General features: G+C 39.7%; 2 protein-coding genes across 28 annotated transcripts in view; both read left to right on the top strand.

Moving 5' to 3' along the window:
• The window catches only part of Mga (MAX dimerization protein MGA), a 135,815-nt gene extending 125,642 nt beyond the window's left edge, over positions 1–10,173 (top strand). For 17 of the 18 annotated variants that reach the window (XM_063250229.1, XM_063250215.1, XM_063250216.1 and 14 more), the window contains 5 exons: positions 1,271–1,477; positions 2,502–2,613; positions 2,895–3,128; positions 4,789–4,965; positions 6,270–10,173. In XM_063250229.1, coding sequence (XP_063106299.1) covers positions 1,271–1,477; positions 2,502–2,613; positions 2,895–3,128; positions 4,789–4,965; positions 6,270–7,543 — 2,004 coding nt within the window. In that variant the 3' untranslated portion in view covers positions 7,544–10,173. The remainder of the gene's footprint in view (positions 1–1,270; positions 1,478–2,501; positions 2,614–2,894; positions 3,129–4,788; positions 4,966–6,269) is intronic. The other variant, XM_063250222.1, reaches the window with a different exon arrangement.
• Positions 10,174–10,439: 266 nt separating this feature from the next.
• Positions 10,440–24,203, top strand: part of Mapkbp1 (mitogen-activated protein kinase binding protein 1) — a 60,187-nt gene continuing 46,423 nt past the window's right edge. For 4 of the 10 annotated variants that reach the window (XM_013158750.3, XM_013158749.3, XM_013158748.3 and 1 more), the window contains exon 1: positions 14,228–14,946. In XM_013158750.3, coding sequence (XP_013014204.1) covers positions 14,830–14,946 — 117 coding nt within the window. In that variant the 5' untranslated portion in view covers positions 14,228–14,829. Of the gene's footprint in view, positions 14,181–14,227; positions 14,947–14,986; positions 15,301–24,203 lie in introns of those variants that run through there. The other 6 variants (XM_063250242.1, XM_063250241.1, XM_013158747.3 and 3 more) reach the window with 6 other exon arrangements.

Here is a 24,203-nt window from a genome sequence, read left to right as displayed (position 1 = left end):
CCTCACATGTATCCACAACTTCTTCATAAGAAAAAAATTTTTTTTGTACCAGGAATTGAACTCAAGACTTTGTGCTTGCCAGGGCAGGCTTTGTGCTGCTGAGCTATATACCCTTGGTCCATATAAAAATTTATTTGTCTTTTTGAGACAAGGTCTTGCTTGTTTCAGTCCAGGCTGGCCTTGAGCTCACTTTGTAGCCTAGGCTGGTCTTGAACTTGCAATGATCCTCCTGCCTCAGCCTCCCAAGTGCTGGGATTACAGGCATGTGCTACCACGCCCAGCTAAAATTTTTTTAATTTGAAATAGGATAAGATAAAGGAGCTCTAAGGCATACTGAGGGTCAAGAGATTTTCCTAAAACAGTGCAGACTTTGAGTTTCAAATGTTAAAATTTAAATGATGTGGAAGATTAGAAGACAAAGATATAGATCAGATATAGATTAATGCCTGTGAATTACAGGAATGTGTGGGTTGTGTGTTTTAGGATTTTGTTTTGTTTTGTTGATACTGGTGATTGAACTCATAACCTTGTGCTTAGCTTGCAAGCTCTTGAGCCACTGAGCTAAACTCCCTGCTCTTGTGTTTGTTTTTTGAGACAAGGTCTCTCAGTACATTCCATACTAGCCTTGAGTACAGTATATATAGCCCAGGCTGTCCTCAGACTGGCAGTGATCCTCCCAGTGCTGTGATTACAGGCATGCACCACCATGCCTAGCTGTGAGTTTTTAATAGGAATTGTTGAAGAGAAAGATTATTTGGGTTACTGACAGGTGATCTTTTATCAAAAACTGAAGGTCAAGTCTCTTTTCCTCCAGCCAAAATTTTGCTTTTTCATGTAGTTGGTATCAGGAAGACTTACTTTATGTGATTTTATTTTATTTATGGTACTGGAATCACACTCATGACCTCCTGCTTGTCAGGCAGGCACTCTGCCACTGAGCTATATTTTTATTAAATTGTACAGGTAATGTTTTCCCAATCTCTTAATCCCTTCCATCTCTTAGACTTTTTCTCGTTTGAGACTCTCCGAAATTTTAGCTAGGAATTGATGTGATTACATTAGCATGTCTTTTAGAATATACGTCGATGGCATTGTTGAAAGTAGATTTGGAGGAAGGACACAAGATGGTAGCAAGATGAGTAGTTGAATGACTGTAACAACATTCCAGACAGATGTCACTAGGTACCCAAAATAGAGCAGTGAGTATCATTGGGGTAGAAGAGGAGAAGAGGTCCACGTGAAAGATGTTGAGGTATTCTTGTTTGGACAGATCCCACCGGTTCCTCTAAAACTGAAACCTGATTACTGGAGCGACAAACTACAGAAAGAAGCAGAAGCTTTTGCTTATTATCGCCGGACACATACTGCCAATGAGCGGCGGCGGCGTGGTGAAATGAGAGATCTCTTTGAAAAGTTGAAGATCACGTTGGGATTACTTCATTCTTCCAAGGTTTCCAAAAGTCTTATTCTTACTCGGGTAAGTGTGTGTGTAAATGACAACAAAGACCTTAAAGAAGACTCTTACACATGCTGTAATAAAGGGGACCCATTGTCATATGCAGGAGATTGATGTAGACTAATGAATGCCTAATAAGTCTCTTAGAAAATATGTAGAGTCAGAATAGCTTTTTACTCAAAGTTAAGTTTTTACTTGACATAATTACTCCACCTTCAGATAAAGTCAGAAACTGACTGTGTTTACCATGTACTCTGTAAATTGTTTTCACTAACACTTAGAACAGTTTATCACAGTGGAAAGTCATACCATATTTAATATATTTAGCAGTTGGGCTGGGGATTTAGCTCAGTGGCATAAGAGCCTGCCTTGCAAGCACGCGGTCATGAGTTTGATCCCTGGTACCGATTTAAAAAATATATATATATCTCAGTTGAAGACATTTTAAAAGAAAATCTGAAATATTCAAGCTAGCAGAACTTGCAATGTTTCACCTTTGTAAATGGAATAAGGCAATTTCATTTAAATTGCTTAAAGTGAAATTAGAAACATACAGGGTAAACATGTGTGTCCCTCTAGGACAGTGTTACTTCATTTTTACTTCTGATTTTTGAGATAAAGTCTCAAAAATAAAGGGTAGTTCAGGCTGCCCTTGAAACTTACTGTGTAGCCCAGGCTGTCTTCAAATTCAGTGGTGATCCTCCTATTTCAGCCTCCTGAGTGCTGAGATTATAGGTGTGTACCACCTTACTCCACTGATGTTATTTTAAATTTGATTGAAATCTAAGCAGAATATGAGTATTTTATGTGTCCTCACAATGGAACATCTATTTGACACTCAGTGATGCTCTTCGGAAATAATCATAATCTATTTTCCCTATAAGTATAAGCCTAAAAACTTTATACAGTTAAATGATTTCTGGTACATGGTTATTTTACATGGCATTTATAAAGTTCTCAAAATACCATTTTAAAGTTTTTTCATTAAAGAAATTTGGTGTTTAAGAAAAGTGGATCAACTAATATATTACTATTTTTATCCTAGGCATTCAATGAAATTCAGGGACTAACAGATCAGGCAGACAAACTGATAGGACAAAAAAACCTCCTGACTAGAAAACGGAATATTCTGATACGAAAGGTATCATCTCTTTCAGGTGAGATATGTGAGTAGTCTCTAGTAGAGTTTAGTAATACATTTATCAAGGAGAAATCCTTAGTAGGCCTTTTAGATACTACTTAGTTTCAGCTTGGTGCCTTAAGTTTATAGTAGAGCTATCTTTTGAGTGGGAAGAGGATATTTTCTGGACTCTAATCACTCTTGCCTTCCATAGTTTTGGGGAATATAGTTAAATCAACTGGATTTCAGTTGACTCTATTTCTCATTATTATGTGGGGTCATGAAAAGAGTGATAATTTATTCCTTATCAACCTGTAGGTAAGACAGAAGAAGTGGTCCTGAAGAAACTAGAGTATATTTATGCAAAACAACAAGCACTAGAGGCTCAAAAGAGAAAAAAGAAGATGGGATCAAATGAGTTTGATGAGTCTCCCAGAACTAGCAAACAGCAGGAAGGATCTTCTACATCATCTGTAGATCTTGGACAGATGTTTATTAATAACAGGAGGGGAAAGCCTTTGATTCTTTCCAGAAAAAGAGACCAGGCCACAGGTAGGAAGGACATTCTTTGCTTTCCTTAATGCAGTTGAGTATCAATTAAGTAGACTGAATGTCTTCTCTTGGCCATTAGTAGTTCCAGTTTTAATTAAAGATGAGTTGTGTGAAAAGTAGAACATGAACTACATTAGGTTTCAGTTTCTGGCTTCACATTCTCAAGCAAACCTTAATAAATTAAGCCAGTCATTGTCACATTAAGTCCTACTTCTAATAGTCATCTACAGTTGGTAATTTTAGTAAGTTTATAAGCTACTGTCTTTTCAGATTTTATACATGACATTGAGATTTTCCTGCAATTCTGCTGATAGGTTGAGCAAGGTTGGGTCTAGCTGAGACCAGTACATTGGAAATTTTGTTAAACATTTTTCATTTTAACTTGGTATGGTTGCACACGCCTATAATCCCAGCACTTGGGAGGCTGAGGCATGAGGATTGCAGTGAGTTCAGGACCAACCTGAGCTTACATAGTGAGATCAAGGTCAATTTAAACTACATACTGAGACCCTGTCTGAAGAATAGTTTTTTTTTTTTTTTTTTTAATTATGAGTTGTCCATGGTGATTGCCTTTGGTCTCAGGTACACGGAAGACTAAGGCAGGATCACTTGACCCTAGGAGTTTGGAATTGCCCTGCAACATTAAACCATGGCTTAAAAAAGTAAAAAGGGAAAATTTAATTTCATTGAATTAGGCTCTGTTTCTCATCAAATCTGTTAAGGAACAAAGAAAATTGACTGTAAGGTCTTTTGTCTTGATTTTGGAAATAAGGTTATAGATACATGTACATTACCTGCATCCTTATTTACTCTTAAGGTAGCCTAGTGTGTATGAACAAGGAAATACGGGTTATTGTATCAGACCATATGGACACTAAAACCTCTTAACATACTGAATTAATTGTTTGTTTGTTTTGAGACTGGGTCTCACCATGTAGTTGCTGGCCTTGAACTCACTATGTAGCCCAGGCTGGCCTTGAATTTGTAGTAATCCTTCTGTTTTGGCCTTCTGTGCTCTGGGATTACATGTTTGTACCATCACACCTGGCAAGTTAGTTCTAATATTAACTATTTCTATCTAAGATAGAAATTTGTCTTTTAATTTTATTTCACTTTTCTTTTAGTTTTTTGAGATAGAATCTTACTATATAGTTTAGACTGGCCTTGAGCTTACTATGTAGTATAGGCTACCCCAGACTCACAGCAGTTCTCCTGCTTCAGGCTCCCAAGTGCTGGAATTACAGGTGTGTGCCACTGCACCCAGCTAGAAAGAAATTAGTGGCCATCTTTCTCATTTCACAGATAGAAAAACTAAGACCTAGAAACTTAGTTTGTTAGAAATGTATGGGAAAGGGAACCCAGGGATAGAATTTTATGTTCTTTTATCCTGACTTGCTATTGATACTCTCAGAGGCAAAAAAGAAAATTTTGTATATTTATTTAAATATAAAATCGAGGTACATCATTTTAGAAATATTTTCACAGCTATGTTCTTCAATAGATTCTCTCCCTTAGCAGAGTCTTTGGACAGGTAACTGTTACTCAGTTAAATGTGATTCAAGAAAGTAAAATCTACATTTAGTTGCTCTAAATTTGAAATGTATTTCTTGCCTTTAAGTGAAAGTATGGTATTTTATCTGTAACTTTTATATCTTTATAGAAAACACCTCTCCATGTAGTACTCCACACACCTCTGCCAACCTCGTGATGACTCCACAAGGGCAATTACTTACCTTAAAAGGTCCTCTGCTCTCAGGAACAGTGGTAACTGTTTCGCCTGCTCTTTTAGAAACTGATCTGAAGCCTCAAGTTGCCAGCAGTAGTATGGCTCAATCAGGTATGCCATGTTTTCTTCTATGGGTAGTGAAAAAAAGCCCTGGTATCTCATTGACAGAGAAACTCTTTGAATGTGTTCATTATTGAACACGTTCAAGAGATAGCTGTTCTGTTGACATTTGCTCTAGTAATTGTGTTTTTGAAGAAATCCAGCTTGAGTTGGTGTGTTTTATCTGGGATTAAGAACTACTTTGGTTATTTTTAAGTAGAAAAGTAAAGATACTAAAATGAAAGATGTTGAGGGATTATTGTCTTAGTTCTTGGTGTTGATGAATATCAATTTTGTGTTTTACTCAGCAATTGTGTATTCCCACTTTACCAGCAAGATTGAGTTTGAGTACCACTCTTTTAGGGTAAAAGGAGAAAGTTGAAAAGGAAGTTTCATTTTGTAATTTAGGTCTTAGACACCTAAATTTCTGTTAAGGTAATAGAACATCCTCATCAGTATTAAAATCCTAGTTACTTTGTTGATGTCAACAGCAGTTCTTGTTTCTGCTTCCAAGTCTAATCTAGAGAACTACTCTGTTTCCCTTACCATGCTATCTCTAGGGCTTTACTTTTTTCTCAGAGTAACAATTAATTGGATGAACAAGAATCAGACACTGCCCTTGGAGTAAAATTAGTTGCAGTTCTTTAAAATTATTAATGGACCTTTTTTTTTCCTTTTTGAGACAGGGTCCCATTATGTGTTCAAACTGGCCTTGGGTTCACTTTGTAGCCCAGGCTGGGCTTGAATTTGCAGCAATGATCCTACTTCAGCCTCCCAAGTACTGGGATTATATACATGTGCTACCATGCCTGGCTTTAAATGGAACTTTTTGAGACAGAATCTCACTATGTGTAATCTAGGCTGGCTTTGAACATACCTTGTAGCCCAGGATGGCATCAGACTTACTATGTGGCCCTGACTGGCTTTGAACTCATGGTAATCCTCCTGCCTCAGCCCTCCAGGTTTAAAAAGTTAGCTAGGTGTGGTTGTTTGCAGCACTGTACCAGCTAAGTAGAATTTTTAGGGCTACGGATTTAGCTCAGTGGTGTAAATGCCTGCCTGGCAAGTGCAAGGTTGTGAGTTCAATCCCCAGAACCAGAAACAAAAACAAAACAAATAAATAGAACTTTTTTGGTGATGGAATATCAGAATCTTTTGGTTGGGTTTTATTTAACTTGGGTTTCATCTTTTTGACAAAAAATAGACTAGTGAATTTTGACTATATCAAGATGGTCATTTGGTATAATTGATGGTGAGAATAGTCATATCTGATGTATATCTAAATGAATTTTTCTTTTTTAAATTTTATTTTTCAGAAAATGATGACTTATTTATGATGCCACGAATTGTTAATGTTACATCTTTGGCCACAGAGGGAAGTTTAGTAGATACAGGTGGCAGCAAATACCCGCATGAAGTTTCTGATGGCAAGTCATCTGACCACCTGAAAGAGACTGTCAGGAATGAAAATAACTCAGAAGATTCCGATAGAGTCTCTTCTAGAGGAAATCACAGAGATGGCAGGATGGCATTGGGTCCAACACAAGTTTTTCTGGCAAATAAAGATTCTGGTTTTTCACAAATAGTTGATGTTTCCAGTATGCAGGAAACACAAGAGTTTTTACCTAAAAAGATTTCAGGTGATATAAGAGGGAATCGGTATAAGTGGAAGGAGAGTGAATCACGAGGAGAAAGACTGAAGTCAAAGGACTCTCCATTTCATAAATTAAAGATGAAAGATCTCAAGGACTCGAGCATAGAGATGGAACTGAGAAAAGTCGCATCAGCTATAGAGGAAGCAGCTCTTGATCCCAGTGAACTACTGACTAACATGGAAGATGATGATGATACTGATGAGACACTGACTTCACTGCTCAATGAGATTGCCTTTCTTAATCAGCAGCTGAATGATGACTCTGTCAGTCTTGCTGAACTACCCACCTCTATGGATACGGAGTTCCCAGGAGATACTCAGCGGGCTTTTATCAATAAGCTTCCTCCTGGGAACAGAGCACCTTTCCAGGTTGGCCACTTGGGAACAGATTTGAAAGAGATGCCAGATGACCAAGGGGAGAGTGACTCTATTAGCCCCCTCCTTTTGCACTTGGAAGAAGATGATTTTTCTGAGAATGAAAAACAACTTGTTGAAACAACCTCTGAGCCAGATGTTCTTAAGATTGTCATTGACTCTGAGATAAAGGATTCATTTCTTTCTCACAGGAAATCTAGTGATGGAGGGAAGAGTACTTCTGGTCTCCCTGTAGAACCCGAAAGTGTGTCCTCACCTCCCATCCTACACATGAAGACTGGCCTGGAGAATAGCAACACAGATACTATATGGAGACCTATGCCAAAGTTAGCACCTTTAGGTTTAAAAGTAGCTAATCCTCCGAGTGATGCAGATGGTCAGACTCTCAAGGTGATGCCTTGTTTGGCACCTGTAGCTGCTAAAATTGGGTCAGTTGGACATAAAATGAACTTTCCAGGGAGTGATCAGGAAGGCCGGGAGAGCAAGGTGATGCCTACATTGGCACCTATTATGGCTAAATTAGGCAACTCTGGGGTCTTACCAAGTTCTTCAGGGAAATGAACTTGTTTGTCCTCAGACAGAAACCAGACTGTGAAGGAAAGTTGAATCTCACCTCCTTTCTCTGTAGGCATTTGTTTGTGTCATGGAACTGTGCTCCTTGACTTTAATGGTGCAGTAGAAGATAGAGAAAGAGGGTAGGGTGCTGACCCTGCTATAAGAAATAATATGAAATTCTGATCATGTTAAAATGTGTTACCTCACTTGTGGTGCTGGGTCCTCTCTGTTCCTCTCTGAGAAGATGTGATCCATTACTGAACATGAGGTGCCCCTTACCCAAGGAATTCATTCAAGACTCTGGCTCCATAGTGGTACCTAGTGTCCCAGATTCCTCCCACCCCCACTGCGTACCTCCCCAAGAGAAAAAGCTGTGCTAGACTTTGGAATTGGCTTTGGATTGAATTATAGCTGATAGCTGTTTCGTTAAATCTAAAAATCAAAGGAATGTGATGTATTTGTGCAAGGGGGTCCAGAAGAGATCATTTTAAGTTGTTATTTCAGTGATTGAGATAGGATGTGTACCGTGAAATACCAAAGTGAAGGATTTTATGTCATTTGGCAAAATTTTATCTTTTATATCCTGAGTAGCTTCCATTTGCTTTACCTTTTCAATCAGAATTCCAAATGCAAGCCTTTTGGTAAAGTAGAGATCTTTTAGCTTTATTATTATTAAGGTGATTACTTTGAGATGCTAAAAACCATAGTTCTTCCTCACTGCCTTTGTGGGTCTTGGAAGATAATTTCCTATTGCCAGAAATTTCTACCAGTAATACATACTTGGAGGTCGGTAAGGAGGGAACTCTTCCCCCTTCACAAATCACATCACTCAAGAGATAGCTAAAATGAAAAGCATCCTCTGCCCCCAAGACCAGAGACAGTGGCCAAAATTAAAAATTGTGGGGCTGGGTATTTCCCAGATCAAACCAGCCTTCCGGTGCTTGAAGGTTTCAATTCACTGTTACCTGTACAGGTTGTAAAGAAAAGTCATAGTAGGCACTCTACCAGGGAAATAAGGCAGTATTTGAATCACAGTATATATTTTTATCTACTATCATGGATTCAATGATCTGTAGAGCTTTTTCACTCATTAGCTGTCAGGGTATGAAGAACTGACAGCCTGTAAAGATAAAGATATTTATATTTTTGTATAGTTTTCATAGATTTCTCAAAGGCTGAAGTTTTCAACCTAGAAGATGAGATTTGTATTGAGTATAGAAATGATGTTTCCTATCTAGTTTGTAAATAATCATGGTGCACTTGAGGGGTCTCTTGGAAACTTCCGGGGGGCAAGAATCACTATTCAGAAAATGTATAGACTGGGATTTAGCTGCTGCATTTTGCCTTTCTTAAATAATTATATTTTGGAATGTAACCCCTGTTCTGTCTTTACTGACAGGATTTGCTTGTGTTGTAAAACACTAACACAAGAGCTTCCACTGCCTGGGCTGTGCCTAGGTCATGCTGTTTCTTCTGTATCCTCCCCCTTTACCCAAGTTCCACTCAGCATATCTTCACACCTAGGTTGTGAGACCAGCTTTGGAATGGATCTAGCTGGTGAATTACTTCAACTGATTCCCCTTCCATTAACTCTGGCCATCAACTGGTCTAAAAGAATAGGAAGGCTTCCTTTGCAAAATGCAGAGAGAATAAATTCTTTGTTTTTGTGCTACTTGCCTTTCTAGACCTGCCTGTTAGTACTTAACTTTCCCTTTCTACTGAGGAAGCTTGAAGTAGTTCAAAGAGTGCTCCCTAGTCTCCTTGTCTCTTATTTACCCAGCAGATTTTATTCAATGCCTTAGCCAAGGAGTTTAGCACCTGTCTCCATTGCTAATATTCATTGGAGATGCCAGTTCTTTAACCTGGGTGTAGTAGTTTCCCATTGTTTTATTGTTTGTCTCTTCTTTGCTTTCTTCCTGACTTCCCAAGGCTCTTGTGGCCGTAGAGGATCAGCTGGCAAGGGAGTGAAAAATCCTCAGGAAAAGAAGGACCATTTTCACTTTTGAACACTTTCCCTTTTTTAGAAGAAAACCAGTCCAGGTCAATTCTTGAATGGATGGATATGCTTACAAGAGATGTACAGAGATAGAAATGAAGTATTCCAGGTGTTCGTGGAAGGCTGCAAATCCATTACCCCCCAACTAAGATACAGTCTTCTTAAGACAGATCTAGGAGTCATCAGGGCAAGTTTGAGGAGGGCTCAGTCTTCAGTAAAGTCTTGCAGTCTTGACAGAAATCTAGAATCTCCAAAAACTTATATCCTTTAATCTTGCCCCAGAAGAAACTGATCTATGAAAATTACATGTGTAGGGGCTGGGGATTTAGCTCAGCGGCATAAGCGCCTGCCTTGCGAGCAGGCAGTCCTGAGTTCGATCCCTGGTACCGATAAAAACGAAAAAGACCCAAAAAAAAAAAAAAAAAAAAAAGAAAATTACATGTGTGTGAATGAAAGATGAGTAAGAAAAGAGTTGAGAAATCTGGAAGACAACTGTCACCCTAACTATAAGACGCATGATCTCAGTAGACCAATAATTCATCTTTTTATACATCTGTAAATAAATGGAATGTTTTTAAGAATATAATTATGTCAGATTTAGCATTTTCTTTTATATATTAAATATATATCTTTCCTTTTCTGCTTTTGAAAGTGACTATTTTTTTAGAAACAAGAACAGAAGTTGTTTGGTGATTGAAATAAATCAGTTATACTAATTAAAGCAGGACTTGCTGTTGGAAGATTTTTGTAAAATTGGAAGTAGAGAATTCTTAATGCCCTAAGATATTTGAGAGAGGGTGCCTTTGAAGTTTTCATCATAGGAATTCCTTCCCATTCTTAAAGTCTCTAATATGCCATTTTGGGGAGGTGTATTTAGTCTTCTAGTCTTTGTGGAATGTCTTGCCAAAGAGGCTTCAATATTGTGTACAACTTGGGCTGGGGATTTAGCTCAGTGGCTTAAGCACCTGCCTGGCAAGCACGAGGTCATGAATTCGATCCCCAGAAACCCCCCTCCCCCAAATTGTGTACAACTTGACATGTGTGTGTTTTAGAAGTCATCCTACAATGAAAGCTAGCCTCATGTACCATTGTGTGCAAGGCAATTTGTTACCTCAAGGAACAATAGGACATAAACACAATCTTAGTGGTTAGTAGGTGTTCTTAAGACAAGATGTTACCAACTCTCATAATTTACAGTTTTACACATAATTTACACGGTTTTATTAAAGGGATTTTTTGACATTGATGTATTACTAATCTGAGATCACTAACAAATCAAGTTCAATTATATATGCTTTATACATACTGTATAGTTTTATAGTAAATGCTATTTTTTTTTCAGAATTATGGATGAAACATCTGGGGTGATACCTTTCTGTAATAGGTTTGAAAATATTTTGAACACAAGACAAAGGCAGACAATCTATATATTTCTGTCATGGTATGATAGTATATTTATAACTATAATTGGTTGACATATAGTACTTAAAATGGGCTGAAGTGAATTGAGAGGTAAACATGCTTTGAAGAAGGACCTAAAAAATAGTGATAGCTCTAGTCTCTCCCAGAATTTTAAGAAAAGGTCTCACACAGTACAGGTAGCACATCTTGATACATTTCCAGTGCAGAATCATTAGTTTTGAATGGTCCTATAAAGCCATCAAGATTCCTGTGCCATTGTATTGTTGATTTTAAAATTTTACGTGGACATGAATTCATAATGAGGTAGTCAAGACCTACTGTCAGTTGAAAAAAATCAAGTTAAAATGCATATTTGGAACAAAGGAAAATAATTTGATATATACAACTTTTAAACCGAGACATAACTAGTAGTTAAATAGGATGGAACTGATGTACAAGGCACATAAGTGTGGAGGTATGTGTGGAGAATAGGTGGAGCTAAATACTAGATGAGAAGTTAGACATTTCGAGACAAAATTAAGTTCTATCACTATAAAACCCTGCTAGTAGAAAAGATTTTTGTTAACCAGGAAAGTGGTTTTGGAAGCATTGCCCTGAGATTTATCCTGTCTTCAATGGCAGTCTAGCTCAGCTGACTTAGTGTCTTGCATAATGAGCAAATGTTTAATCTGGCCTGTTTTGAAGGTTCTTGTAATTGCCCCTTATTTGCCTAAGGCAGTTTAAGAAATTTGATCCAAGCTGGGTGCTGTGGCACAGGCCTAAAAATGCTTGTAGTTTCAGTTACTGAGGAGACTGAGGCAGGCAAATTGCAAGTTTGAGGCCAGTCTGGCCTACTTGTTGAGACCGAATCTCAGAATTTACAAAAAGATAAAAAGGACCGGGAATGTAGCTTAGTGAATGGGTGTCCCTATGTTTGATCCCTACTATTGCTAAAAACAGCAGTAACAACAAAAAGCCTCATAAGCATAAGCATAATGGTAAATGAAACAATTCTGTAATGTCTATTCTCAGTTACTTCAGAGTCTAGTAAATAACGTGTACATGCTTAGGACATAAGCATAATAAATAGTGTGCAGAGGATGAAACATGAAGTATAGGGTAGCAAGTACTGGAGCAAAAGGAGTAACCCCTTACACTGCACCTGATACTTTCTGAGGAATTCATGAAGTGTAGAAACAGTTTGTATAGTGGTGAACCCATGGCATGTGTGCCAAAGCAAGCTGTTTGTATGACTGAAAGCTCTAAAAGGATCTCCATCACTGACCCTGTTCTTCACATTGACATCTCAAAGGCAATATGCACTCAGCAGGCTAAGGTGGGAGGATTGTTGCAAGTTCAAGACCAGCCTGGGCTACAGAGTGAGCTCAAGGCCAGCCTGAACTGCATACCGAGACCCCATCAAAAAAAAAAAAAAAAAAAAAAAAAAAAAAAAAAAGCAATATGCTATCTAAATAACTTAAGCTGGCCTAGATTGGAAAGAATTTACAATGTGTCCTTTTGGCCCGGCGCTTCTAATAATCCAGATTCCAGACTTATATTTTATTACACTGCTCCTGTTTTTCATGGTAGACAAGGAAAGCAGGAGTTTATTTAGATATGCAAGTGTAGCTTTAGTGTCAGAGACTAATTTGGGAATGTTTTTTGTAAGGGCTAAATTAGCTTTGCACAAGAAATGACCAGTGACAGCTATAGACCTGGTTAGCTAAGAAAATCATTAGTTGACAAAAATGACTGGCACGGACACCAGGTGGAAACATTTATAGTAGTGTTGCTTTCTGTGAAGAATCAAAAGGTTAAAGGAGTTAGTTACCTGCTTTTCAGATTATGGCTAATGGCTCTTGCATCCTTCCTTTATATTTGGGTAATTTGAAAATCCAGTTTTAATTTCATCAGATCTACAATGCAGGTTGAGGGGAAGGAAGCCTTTGGTAGCTGTGCCCCACTGTGTTCCAGGACGTGGCATCCTTGATGTCCATGTCAACCTGTAAGCTTTATTGTAAGTCTTGTTTTTAATACATAATTGCAGTACACACACTGCTGTTTTGTCATTTGGCTATGTGCAGTCTGCTCACAACCTTTTGTTTAGGAGTTCTGTTCTTGTGAAGGTGTCACAGGGATCAGAAAGGTCTCGATAGGGACAGACAGCGTCAACATACCGTTTCTCTAAAGGCCAAAGCTAATCTTTTCATAATATAATAATCTTTATTACCTAGGTGAAAAAGCCTACAGCTGTTTAGCTTACATACATGTGAATGTATTTTCCACATATTTCCCCAACCCTACGAGCTAGAAAAACTAACCACTAAAGTCCCAGTAAGCTTTGCAGTGACCTTGAAAACTACCCATCATAAGGGGGTGAGTAGTCACAAAATTTCACAAATTCGAGGAAAGTCGTTAACAAAGTCCTAGTTAACCTAGTACACTGTAGGACTTCGAGGCAAACCATGAGACACAGTATATCCTTTTGGGCGCGATCACCTGTTACTTTTTGTGATTTATCTTTAAAGCTCTGTTTCGGGTTTTGATCGCCTCTTCCAACAAAACCAGACGTTACCCAGTTCACCGCTGTTAGCATTTGAATTGGATTATGCAGAAGAATGCTTTCCACGTGGGCCTAAGCGCTGGGCTGACAGTGATCAAAACCTACTCCAATCCCACACGCTTTAAATTCCAGCGCTTGGGGTGGATCGTAGCAGGGCTCTGGCTGTATCCCAACCTTGTAATTCTGAGCTAGGAGTTTCAGCTGTGGTCCCTCGGGCCTATCAAATGCCAACCTTCTGGAGGCGTGGCTATAATTTTGGGGTTCTGGGAAGTGCAGTTCTCCGGGGGGCCAGGCCTAAAAATACCATAAAAGGTCTGATTCTCTTCAATTCTGAAGCTGTCTTCTGTTGACCTTCCTCTAACAGCGGTACCCACAATTATACCGTGTGCAATTCGTAGCTCTGGAGTCCTAAATCTTCGGCTTCCTAGGACCTTGCACTGGCCCCGCCTCCGTACGCTTCGCTTGTCCACTCGGGGAACGACCTCCCGGTTGCAGACCGCACCCCCTCGCGTCGGCTCCGCCTTTCAGCCCGAAGCTTGGCGCAGGCTCCAGTTCGCGTTTTGAGCCGCTCGTGCCACCATAGCTGCTGCGGCTGCTGTCGATGCTGCCGCGGCGGAGCTGAAATCGCCCAGCGCGATGCCTGAGGGCGCTGTGGGCCAGGCAGCCCTAGTGCTCCGGGGCTGGTGAGGCTGGGCCCGAGCGGGGGCGCTGACGAGTAGCAGGGGCTTCTGGGCGGGTGAAAGAGTAAGATCCAGGAGGGTGTTGAGAGCAGAGAGCTAGCTTCTGAGGGTCGGGGGTGGGGGAGGGAGGCTTCCGTGGCAGAAAAACTGCTGGGCCGTAGGGAGCCGCAGCGCCGAATTCTCGAGGTCCCCCGGGGACCTCCCAGGTGGCCTCCGTAGCCTCCTCCCTGGGACACCGCAGTTGCCATGGGAACAGTTGAGCCTTAACGGGAGACCAGGCTGGCCACCACCCCCACTACAGCCCATCCCATTTCTAGTTAAACGCCTCTCGGAGGCGTGGGCCTGGCACTTCTTTGCGGCTCAAAGTTTTTCCTATGGCTCAGAAGTCCCTCCACCTTTTTCACTAGTCTGGCCTTCCCACTTTATAAGAAAACACGCAAGACTTGAAGGGATGAGGGAGAAAGAGGGCAGTACCTAGAGGTCAAAGCTGCAGACTCAGGTAGGTACAAGATACCTACCATGATCGTAAGTTAGTGGCCTGTGCCATCTCAGGCCAGTGAAAGGGCAGATTGGAAGGCCTTGTGGAGTGGGAAGAAAGTGCCATTCTTGAACCCAGGACCATTTAAAGGACTGTCCCAAGGGGCTCCTTATCATGATGGCTGTGGAAGGGTCAACCATTACCAGCCGGATCAAGAACCTGCTGCGATCTCCATCCATTAAACTACGCAGGAGTAAGGCAGGCAATCGGCGAGAGGACCTCAGCTCTAAGGTGAGTCCTAGTATTAGCGCCACCTCATTCCATCCCTCCCTTTCCCACTTTGTGTTCCTCGCTCACCTTCCTCTTTCTTGGGGAAGAAGAGAGCTCTTAGCTCTAAAAAGATAAATAGCTTATCTCTGCTCCTCAAGGAGGCAATGACTTGGTTTTAGGTTGAAGGTAAAAGAGCAGCAGGACTAGTAAGCTTGCTGATGTTCACGTGGGAGGTGAATAGGAGGAAGGCAGCCTGAGCTCAGCTGACCTCACTACAAACCAAGAGCGTGCTTGAGGAAGCCAGTTGATATGTGATGACTCAATTTCCCTTCTTGGAAGAAGATAGTGAGACCAATACCTGTGAAGAATTAAGCTGTGAGTAATGTGGATCCAGGTGTTGCAGCTGGAGTTACGTAAGACTGTAGAAACAGAAAGAAATATGCCAAAGAGCCTTGTCTGAGATATTGACTTGCTAATGTCTTGTTCTTGCCGGGGGTCAAAATGGATTTGTTTCTTTAGGAAAACTAAATTAGTTTAACCTGAGCTTCTTGGCTTCTTAGGCATGATAATGTGCAAGGACTTCTGTGTGCAGCAAAGCAGTTCTCCTGGTTTGCCCTTGAACAGTGCTTATCTGGTTTACTGTTATGTCAAGAGCCATGTCCTTTGCAGCAGCAGATGCTCCTCCAAGGCGGAACCCTTTATTACTCCTTCACCTGTCTGGTTTTGGACCTTATTCTTTATTCAACTTTGTTGAGCCCTGCAACTCTGAGAATATAGAAGTAAACTAAATTTATTTAATCCCTTGAGGGAGTTTAGGGCTTTGTTCCCATAGGATCAGATAAAACTTTGTATCTTAATAGCAGCCTGTAAACATATTAGTTTTGTGTGATACAGGATTGTTACAGGAAGTCACTTGAGACAGCACCATTTATTGCTTTGCCTGGGACTCTTTAGAGATGAGTAACTCGTGAGGAATGAGTTAGAGTACTCATGTACATTGTGATAGGGTTCTGTGAGGACTTAATGCAGATCTCTGTCCCTTAGCAGAATCGTAATTGGATTTGGTAAGGTGAAAAGTTTTCAGCAGAAATTGTATTGAATCAAAATTTGCCACAAGATTCCATGGTGGTAGAGATGGTGACCCTTTTTAGAACTTCTTTCTCCTTCCTCCCTCCCCCCTCCTCCTTTCTCCCTTTCTCCTAATATAAGGTCCCACTATATTGCTGAGGCTGTTCTTTAACTCCTGTGCTCAAGTAGTCCTCCTGCCTCAGCCTTCAAAATAGCTGGATCTGTAGGTATGCACCATCATGCCTGACTTTTAAAGGATTCCTATTACTAATTGTACCTATACCAGAAGCAGGAGAATGAGCCCCCAAATTAGAAAATGTGTTAGACATGACAGTCTTTGCTTGTTGTTAGTACTGCAGATGCTCATATTCTTTGCTGGTAATTTATCAATGCCCAGCACTATTAAAACAGTCTCACATCTATGGGCATTTTTCTGGCCAGGAATGGTATACATAATAAAAATATATAATGGTTTAGTCTTAATTGTGAATACTTACTGTAATTTTGGTGTGCTGTCTACATTCTTTAAAACTTCACATTAACTTCATAATACATTCAACAAGTGTTTATTGAATACCTATTAAGTGTGGAATCAGTGATGAATAAAACATTCTTGCCATCAAAGAGCCTGTAGCTAGGCAGACATGTCAACAAATAATTACACCATGATATGGTAATTGCTGTTCTAGAAGTATGCATTATTAATGGAAGCACAGTGGAGGGGTCCTCAGTTTGGGGGAGTATGAACCACTTCACAGAGAAGGTATGTGTGAGCTGTGAGTGTGGGGTAAGAGGAGAGAGCACTAGGAAAACAGTGAAAGAGGGCCTGACACGTTTATGAGCAAAATATTTAACAGGAGTTAGATGACCCTTGAGTGGTGTGACAGAGCAAGAGCAGTAGTGCTTATCTTTAACATCCAACAGGGATAGCTTGCTTTTTGAACCTTAGGACCATAGAGATGCTTAACTCCCCAGACTCCTTAGTAGTGATGACTGTCTACCTAAGATCATTCTAAAAAGCCTGTGTCGTGATAACCAAAATAGGTCCTAATCTGTTGGGCTCCGTGAATTGTTTTAATGTATGGTGGCTGTGGGTAATCATGGTAATAGAAAACTTATGACTTGTGGTAGCCAATTCTGAAATAAAATTGAAGACAGAAAGACATGCCTTAGCTGGGGAGAGGGGCAAAGAAGGAAGTGTTACAGGGTCTTTATACAGCGCTTAGGTCAGAGGGCTTCTGCCTAGAATCACATGTTCTGAGGTTGCCTTCATCTGCCTTTTCATCAGAATTCTACACTTTTCTCTGGGAAAGGGGATGGGGTTAGTTGGCTAGCTTTACTACTTTGAAGCCAATATATAACTGCCCTCTCCTGTATGTCTTCATTTTCTAAGGTGAAGTTTTGTATTTGTTATTTTACAGTGTGATATAAAGGACAGCATAAAATATGTAGTAAATACTAAAGGAGTAAATGAAATAGAATAATTTAAAGGTGTCTGATGTAATAGGGTAAACTTGGAAGTTCAAAAGAGTAAGAAATGATCTGGAGTTTGTAACCTGTTGAAGAAAAAAACTAGGAATAACATGATGAAAAAGAAGTATAGCTGGATTACTCTAATCTCAGTGCTCAGGAGGCTGAGGCAGGAGAATCTCTTCAAGTTCAAGGCCAGCCTGGGCTGCACAATGAGTCCAAGGCCAACCTGAACTACTTAGTGAGACCCTTACCTCAAAAAAGGAAAAAAAAGTAAAGGTAACCTATTTACATGCAGAGTGCTTAAAGGGAGAAGGGAAGCATATGTACCTTAGAAGGACTGCTCATTAAGGACTTTATAATTCAGGAGAGACCTAGTTAAATATATGGTTGAAATATGGTTAAAAGCTGAAGGGAGAGAGCCAATAGAGATGAAGATTTAAATTACTACAGGGATAGTTGGTAAGAGCTGCTATTTTTATTAAGTTTTTTCCATGGGAGTCTGCTGGGTAGGGGAGTAATTAGGAAAGAGTGATACAATGTTTTTTTATTTTGTCAAATCTGCTGAGTTAAAGTGAAACTTGATTTGTAACTTATCACTTACAAATACCCTTCAAGTTCAGCTTCTGTATGTTTGTCAGTTCCTGCCTCTCATCTCAGTTGAGGCTATTGTTTTTGAAATTTATTTTTATGAAACCCACAATTTCATCTTCACATAATAGAGTAGCAGTAGTTGTTACATTGTGTATCATTATCTTCAAAGTGGTTACTCAAAGTATAAAACCAAAAAGATTGTTATAAAAGGCAGAGTTTTCTTGAAGAAGAAAGTGTATGTGTTCTTGGTAGCGAACCCTCCCCCTCTTTCCTAAAGTCTCTGAGATTTTTAGGTGGAGTGAGCTGAGTTGTTTTTCTGTTTTAACAATGTACAGAAATGGACTGTAAGTTAGAGATACAAAAGGATTGTCTATTCTGGGGGTTTGTTAGATTTTGAAACAGTTAAGTAAAGGAGGTTTTGAAATCTTCCTCTTCCTTAATAACTATTAAGCCAATCTGGGTTCAGTGTTATCCCTTCTGGAAACAATGGATAAGGTGACTTTCTTCTGGTTTGTTTTTATGATTGCAAGTCTAATACTTCTCTCTCTCTCTTTTTTTTCCTGTGTGATTATATGGTGGTGCTTTAAGCCTTTTAATCTATGGCTTTAAGAAGAGTTTGTGTGGGTGGATTCTGTGAAGGAGAAAGGCAATAATCTAATTTCAGCTTTTGCTCAGTGTTTGAGTCCAGATAGTAGTATTGAAACTCTTTGATCTGCCTATCTGGTAGGGAGAAACATACTCATTTTGAAAGCATTTGTGGATTATTAGTTTTGGCTTGATGGCTATGGAATTGGGAGAGTGATAAGGGGGCAGGCAGTGAGGCATTAGAATATCCAGGAAACATTTAAAAAGCATATATTCCTAGGTTCCATCCTAACTGTATGGAATCAAAATCTCTGGGGGGTACAATTTGGTAGTTGTATAATAATGTATGAAAATTCATCAGAGGCCTATTGCTGGTTATAAACCCCTGGCCTAGAGGCTAGGACTCTGAAATCTGTTTTCTTCATACAGAAGCCTTTTTTTTTTTTTTTTTTTTTTTTTTTGAGACAAGGTCTCTATATGCAGTTTGGACAGGCCTTGAGCTCACCTTGTAGCCCAGGCTGGTCTCGAACTTGCAAAGATCCTCCTGCCTCAGCCTCCCAAGTGCTGGGATTACAGGCATGAGCTACCATGCCTAGCTCATACAGAAATCTTAATTGAGGCTTCAGGAATATCAAGCTGGATATGGTAGCATGTGTCTGTGATCCCAGCACCCAGAAGGCTGAGGCAGGAGAATTGCTGTCAGTTCAAGGCCAGCCAGAACTACCTAGTGAGACCCTGTCCAAAAGCCAAAAAAAGAGGAGGGCAGCTGGGGTTTAATTCAGTAGCTTAAGCGCTTCTCTGGTAAGTGTGAAGTTGTGAATTTGATGCCCAGTACAAAAAAGCAAAAATACAAAAAAAACAAAAAAAAAAACAAAAAAAACCCAAAAATACCAGAAAAGAAAAAAAAAAAAAAAGATGAAAAAAGAAAGTATATCAAGCTAGCCTAGCAAGTTTAGTCTTTTCTTTGAGTATTCTTTATCTCTGCTTAGACTTCTAGACTGATGATGGCTCTGTAAACTGCTGTCAGTGACTGACTTAAAAGAACTGCATTGTTGTGAGTTCAGATCTGAGGGTCTAATCATTGCCTTAGAGGCAGATGAGCAGGATTTTCCCCTGTGATCAGGAGTAAGAAACTGGACTCAGGCCGAGTCAGTCACCATTTCACTGTACTTCTCTTGGGACTCAGGAACCAACAACTTTATAGATACAAACTCTCTGGGGTCCCACCTAAAACATAACCAAGAGAAGGGGCCCTTGCAGCCAGCTGTGCTGCCTCTCACCTGCCTGTGTTAGAGACCTTGGTCAAGCTCTCACTGAGTTTGCTGTCTGTTCTGTGTCCTTGAATCAAGGCTTATGAAGTGTCTTGAGATACTTAGAACAGGTGGTTTGCCTTGAAAACCATTAGTGTCCTCCTGGTTTTGTTTGATCTCCATTTCATTCTCCTTCCAGTGCCTGCAGCTGCCCTCAGCCTTCAAAGTGATTCTCACCAGAGAGAGAGGATTCTTTTCTCCTTGAACCCAAAAAATCCTCTTCCATTCTGTCCAAAAATAGCTCAGCCTCTTCAGGCTCTGAGATGTCTCACTGAGCCTCTCCTTCTCTGCTTCAGCTCACTCATTTTAGAGTCTAATAGCACTGCTGCTTTCCAAGTTTTTTGTTTTTTCTTCTTCTTTTCTGCATTTCAGAGCAAGTTCTCCTGTTGGATCAGTTTGACTGAGCAGTGTAGACTTTTAGTGTTGTTGGTGGTTTGTCAGTGTGTTTTTTGAGACAGGGTTTTGCTGTGTAGTTCTGACAGGCCTCAAACTAACAAAAATCCTTCTGCCTCAGCCTTCCAAGTAGGTGGGATTACAGGTACATGCCACCATACCTGGATGGGGTTGGTAGTTTTGAATGTTTAGATTTTCTTCTTGCAGCCCATGGGGCATCATTGCAAATTATGTCATAAAGTCACCTTTTATTTTTCTTTTTGGTCTTTTTTAAGACAAAGGTTTTGCTATGCAGTTCAGGCTAGCCTTTAGCTCACTTTGTAGGCCAGGCTGGCTTCAAATTTGCAGCAATTCTCCTGCCTCAGTCTCCTGAGTGTTAGGATTACAGCCATGCACCACCACTCCTGGCAAAGGTACATTGTTGTGGGTATATAATACTGGCATTTATTCTTCAGGATATTTCTATTGATGAATTATTAGCTGGCCTCAATCTTGTGATCCTCTTGCCTCTCCCTCCAGAGTGGCTAAGATTTTTCACATGTACCACTGCACCTGGCTAAAGTAGTTTATTTTTAAAAATTAAAATACCCAAGTTCTTGATCTCAATTGTTTTTCAAATTCCTCTTTTTTCCAACTATTATTGATTTGTGCCATTGGACATACAGTGTACTTACTTAGAACCATTGTGCCTGATCTTTGTTCAAACCTAACAGGTACTTTTCTAATAATCATTGTTGGGGTCTAGGAATTCACAATGGCTAGTTTTACATACTTCCCTATGGGATGAACAGAGGTTTGAGATTACTGGTATCACCATTTTGAGATTTCCCATTAGGGATGGGACATCCTCTCCCATCTACTAAGATTAAGACTAAAACGCTACAACTAAGACTACTAAGAATAAAAATGTTGCAGGGCAAGATCCTCATTAGTTTAAGATTACTATCTCATTTGAGTAATCCCCCCACCATTTTCCTCAGTAAATACTGAGATTTTGGCTGCCTCATGGCGTTTTGTTCACCACGAACAACTGGTCATCCTGGATCCCCGCTGTGCCATTTTTGTCTCTTACTGTTTCTGCTGTGCACAGTAACACAACAGAAGATTGGAGCCCCCTGCAGGTGTTTCTGATAAATAATAGAAATATCATTTGTAATCATAATAGTAATTGACATTTACTGAGCTTTTGCTATTTACTAGGCTTGTAATGAGCATTTTACGTATATTATTGCATTAAACTTCACTTGGTTCTACCACAAATACCATTTTGTAGATGAGGAAACTAATGGTAAGAGTTGGGTGAGTAGAGAATGGCTATTCAACCAGTAGGTGGCTGAGCTGGAATTCCAACACAGGATTTCTTAACTTGAAAGCCCACAGTTAATCTTCATTTACACTCCTCTCAGAGAGTCTTCTTTTTCAAAATTGAGCACAAAAATAAGTTTAGTATTACTGTAGCCAAGAGTCATACCCTGCATTTAGCTCAGAAAAAGGCATTTCCTTTAAAAAGTCAGCTTTCCCCCAGCATTCCCTATAAAAGTAAATTCAGTGAATTTCCCAGGCTTATTTCATGGCCATTATTCAGTAATCATCATCTCTCATCATCATATCCTTGTTTGCTTCTCTTCTCACTTCCACCTTCAGATTTACTGTTATCCACACTTCTTGCCCTGGGGTTCTGTTAGGAACTGTGCAACTTGTGGTTTTGTGGGCACTTGAATGTCATACTGACAGAGTATAGCTACATGGCTCCAAATGACTAATAAGCAGTTGTTTCTTCTCTCTTGAAGCTGGTGAAGGAATGGAGACCAGCAGATATCTTGATTGCTTTTGTGTGGGTATAAATTAAAATTAAAATTCCATTCATAGCCCACATTGTTCGTATGTGAGGCTAGTTGTAACTCAAGGGTCCACTGTAGGTGCAAAAGCAGGTCCTGGTCTCAAGACCTGCTTCCCTACAATGTCATGTTTGTCCTGAGCTAAGAAAGCCCCAAGCCAGGTGGATTGGTCTCAGGGCAGGCCACAGGCATTTGCACTTGTGGTGAGGAGGGAGGATCTCAAAGCATACTCAGAGACTTTGACCCTTGCCCTCTCTCAGTGACTGCCTTGGAGAAAAGCAAGCAGCTGCTTGTCAGAACTAAACTTGGGGCAGGCAGGCCAACTTTCTTGTTGCTCTTGACGCTCATTGATTGGCGTCTTCTTGAGAGACTACAGTATTGGTGCACTATGCCATAATACCCTGCTGCACACTTTTCTAAACATCCTTTCTGCATATGATGCCCTTTCTTCCCCAGGCTGCTTTTAGCCCCACTTCTGAGGTCTCTATAGCAGCTGTCACAGATTTTGTCCCAACAAACTCAGTTCTGGCTAATCAGTGGGGCTTTTAGCCAGTTAAAATACAAACCCTAGGGAGATGGACTGGGAAAAGGCAGAGCTTTTGTTACAAATTCAGATGCAAGCCCACTCTTGAGAATATGCATTCCTACTTACAGGGCTCCTCAGTAATGCGCAGGCTCTTCTTCCTTGACCCACACTTTGAGTTGACAGGCTGTGGAGTGTGTGTGCATGCACAGTGTACTTGTGTTACTGGAGTTAGGGCAGCTTCCTCACTTCTGGGGGAGTTGGTTTCTCTCATTTGAAAAGCTGCAATACTCATGCCTATAGGGCTATAATGAGGCTTAAATGAGATTTAGTAAATGTGAAATCACATTGTAAGGCCTAAATAACTTTACAGCTGTAAGAGAGTGCTAATATCATAGATTTGTAGAATGCTGAGAAAGTTTCTTCTAATTTGCTGGCAAGATTTTATTCCTTGAAATTTTCATTTACGAGAAGTCCGTTTTTGTAGATTCAACTTCTTTTGTCCCCGTATTTAATGAACTCTTTGTGTGATCTTTTCATTGTGACCTATCCTTAGTACCTTTTGCTTGCCAGTATTCTAGCTTGTATCAATATTACTTTTATTACTGACCTAAAGGAAGGCTTAGCACAAGTTGTTTTTGATGCTAACTACGGTGTAATGTATATCAGGGCTATGACTATGAGCTTTTGGGAATTGAAAAACAAAGTCAAATCAGTGAACTTTAAGGGGTAGTGGGAGCCTGAATTTTCCGTGTCACACTAGAAACCATTCAGATGATAAGCATGCTTTTTAACATCTATACTTTCTCTGGGTATGAATATAATTTTTCTTCTTTTGCAAATAATTTATATTGAGAAGTAAATTAATCTGGTAGCTTCCTTTTAATCTAAGAATTTGCAGGCTGCGTAAAAATGTTAGTTTTTATAATCAATTAAGCTTTTAATATTTAAGCCAGAGTGAAATATTCTATTTAAACTATGGTGTTTTATTTATTTATTTATTTTTGCTTGGAAAACCTAGAGGTCTAGGAAGATGTGGGGAGATAGATGCAGTTATACCTACTCATACTATTGGCGACAAGCATATATTGATCCAACCTTCTTACAAGACAATTTGATAAGTACTCAGAAGAAAAATGTATATATTCATACTTTTTGATTCAGCAGTTAATTCTTATGTCTTACTTTGTGCAAACATACTACACAAAGGCATATATAACTGATTTGATGTTATTCATAATAGTGAAACTTTGAAGTTGTCTAAGTACTTATCAGTAAGGATTGTCATGTGTCCGATGAAATGGAATTCCTTGTATCTGCTAAAAAGAATGAGGTCCATCTATGTGTACTGATGTGGAAGGATACATAAGATAGAAATGAAGAGGAAAAGCAAGTTGTGTAACAGTTATTTTTATAATCATTATGTTAATGATTATATTTTTGTTAAAAACATACATGTTAGTATATGCATATAAAAAGTGTGGCTATATATACCAA

The sequence above is a fragment of the Cavia porcellus genome, unplaced genomic scaffold (genome assembly GCF_034190915.1).
Source record: "Cavia porcellus strain 051 isolate PalLab524CR breed Dunkin Hartley unplaced genomic scaffold, mCavPor4.1 scaffold_6, whole genome shotgun sequence".
Classification (NCBI taxonomy): domain Eukaryota; kingdom Metazoa; phylum Chordata; class Mammalia; order Rodentia; family Caviidae; genus Cavia; species Cavia porcellus.
This window is presented reverse-complemented; position numbering and strand designations above follow the sequence as displayed.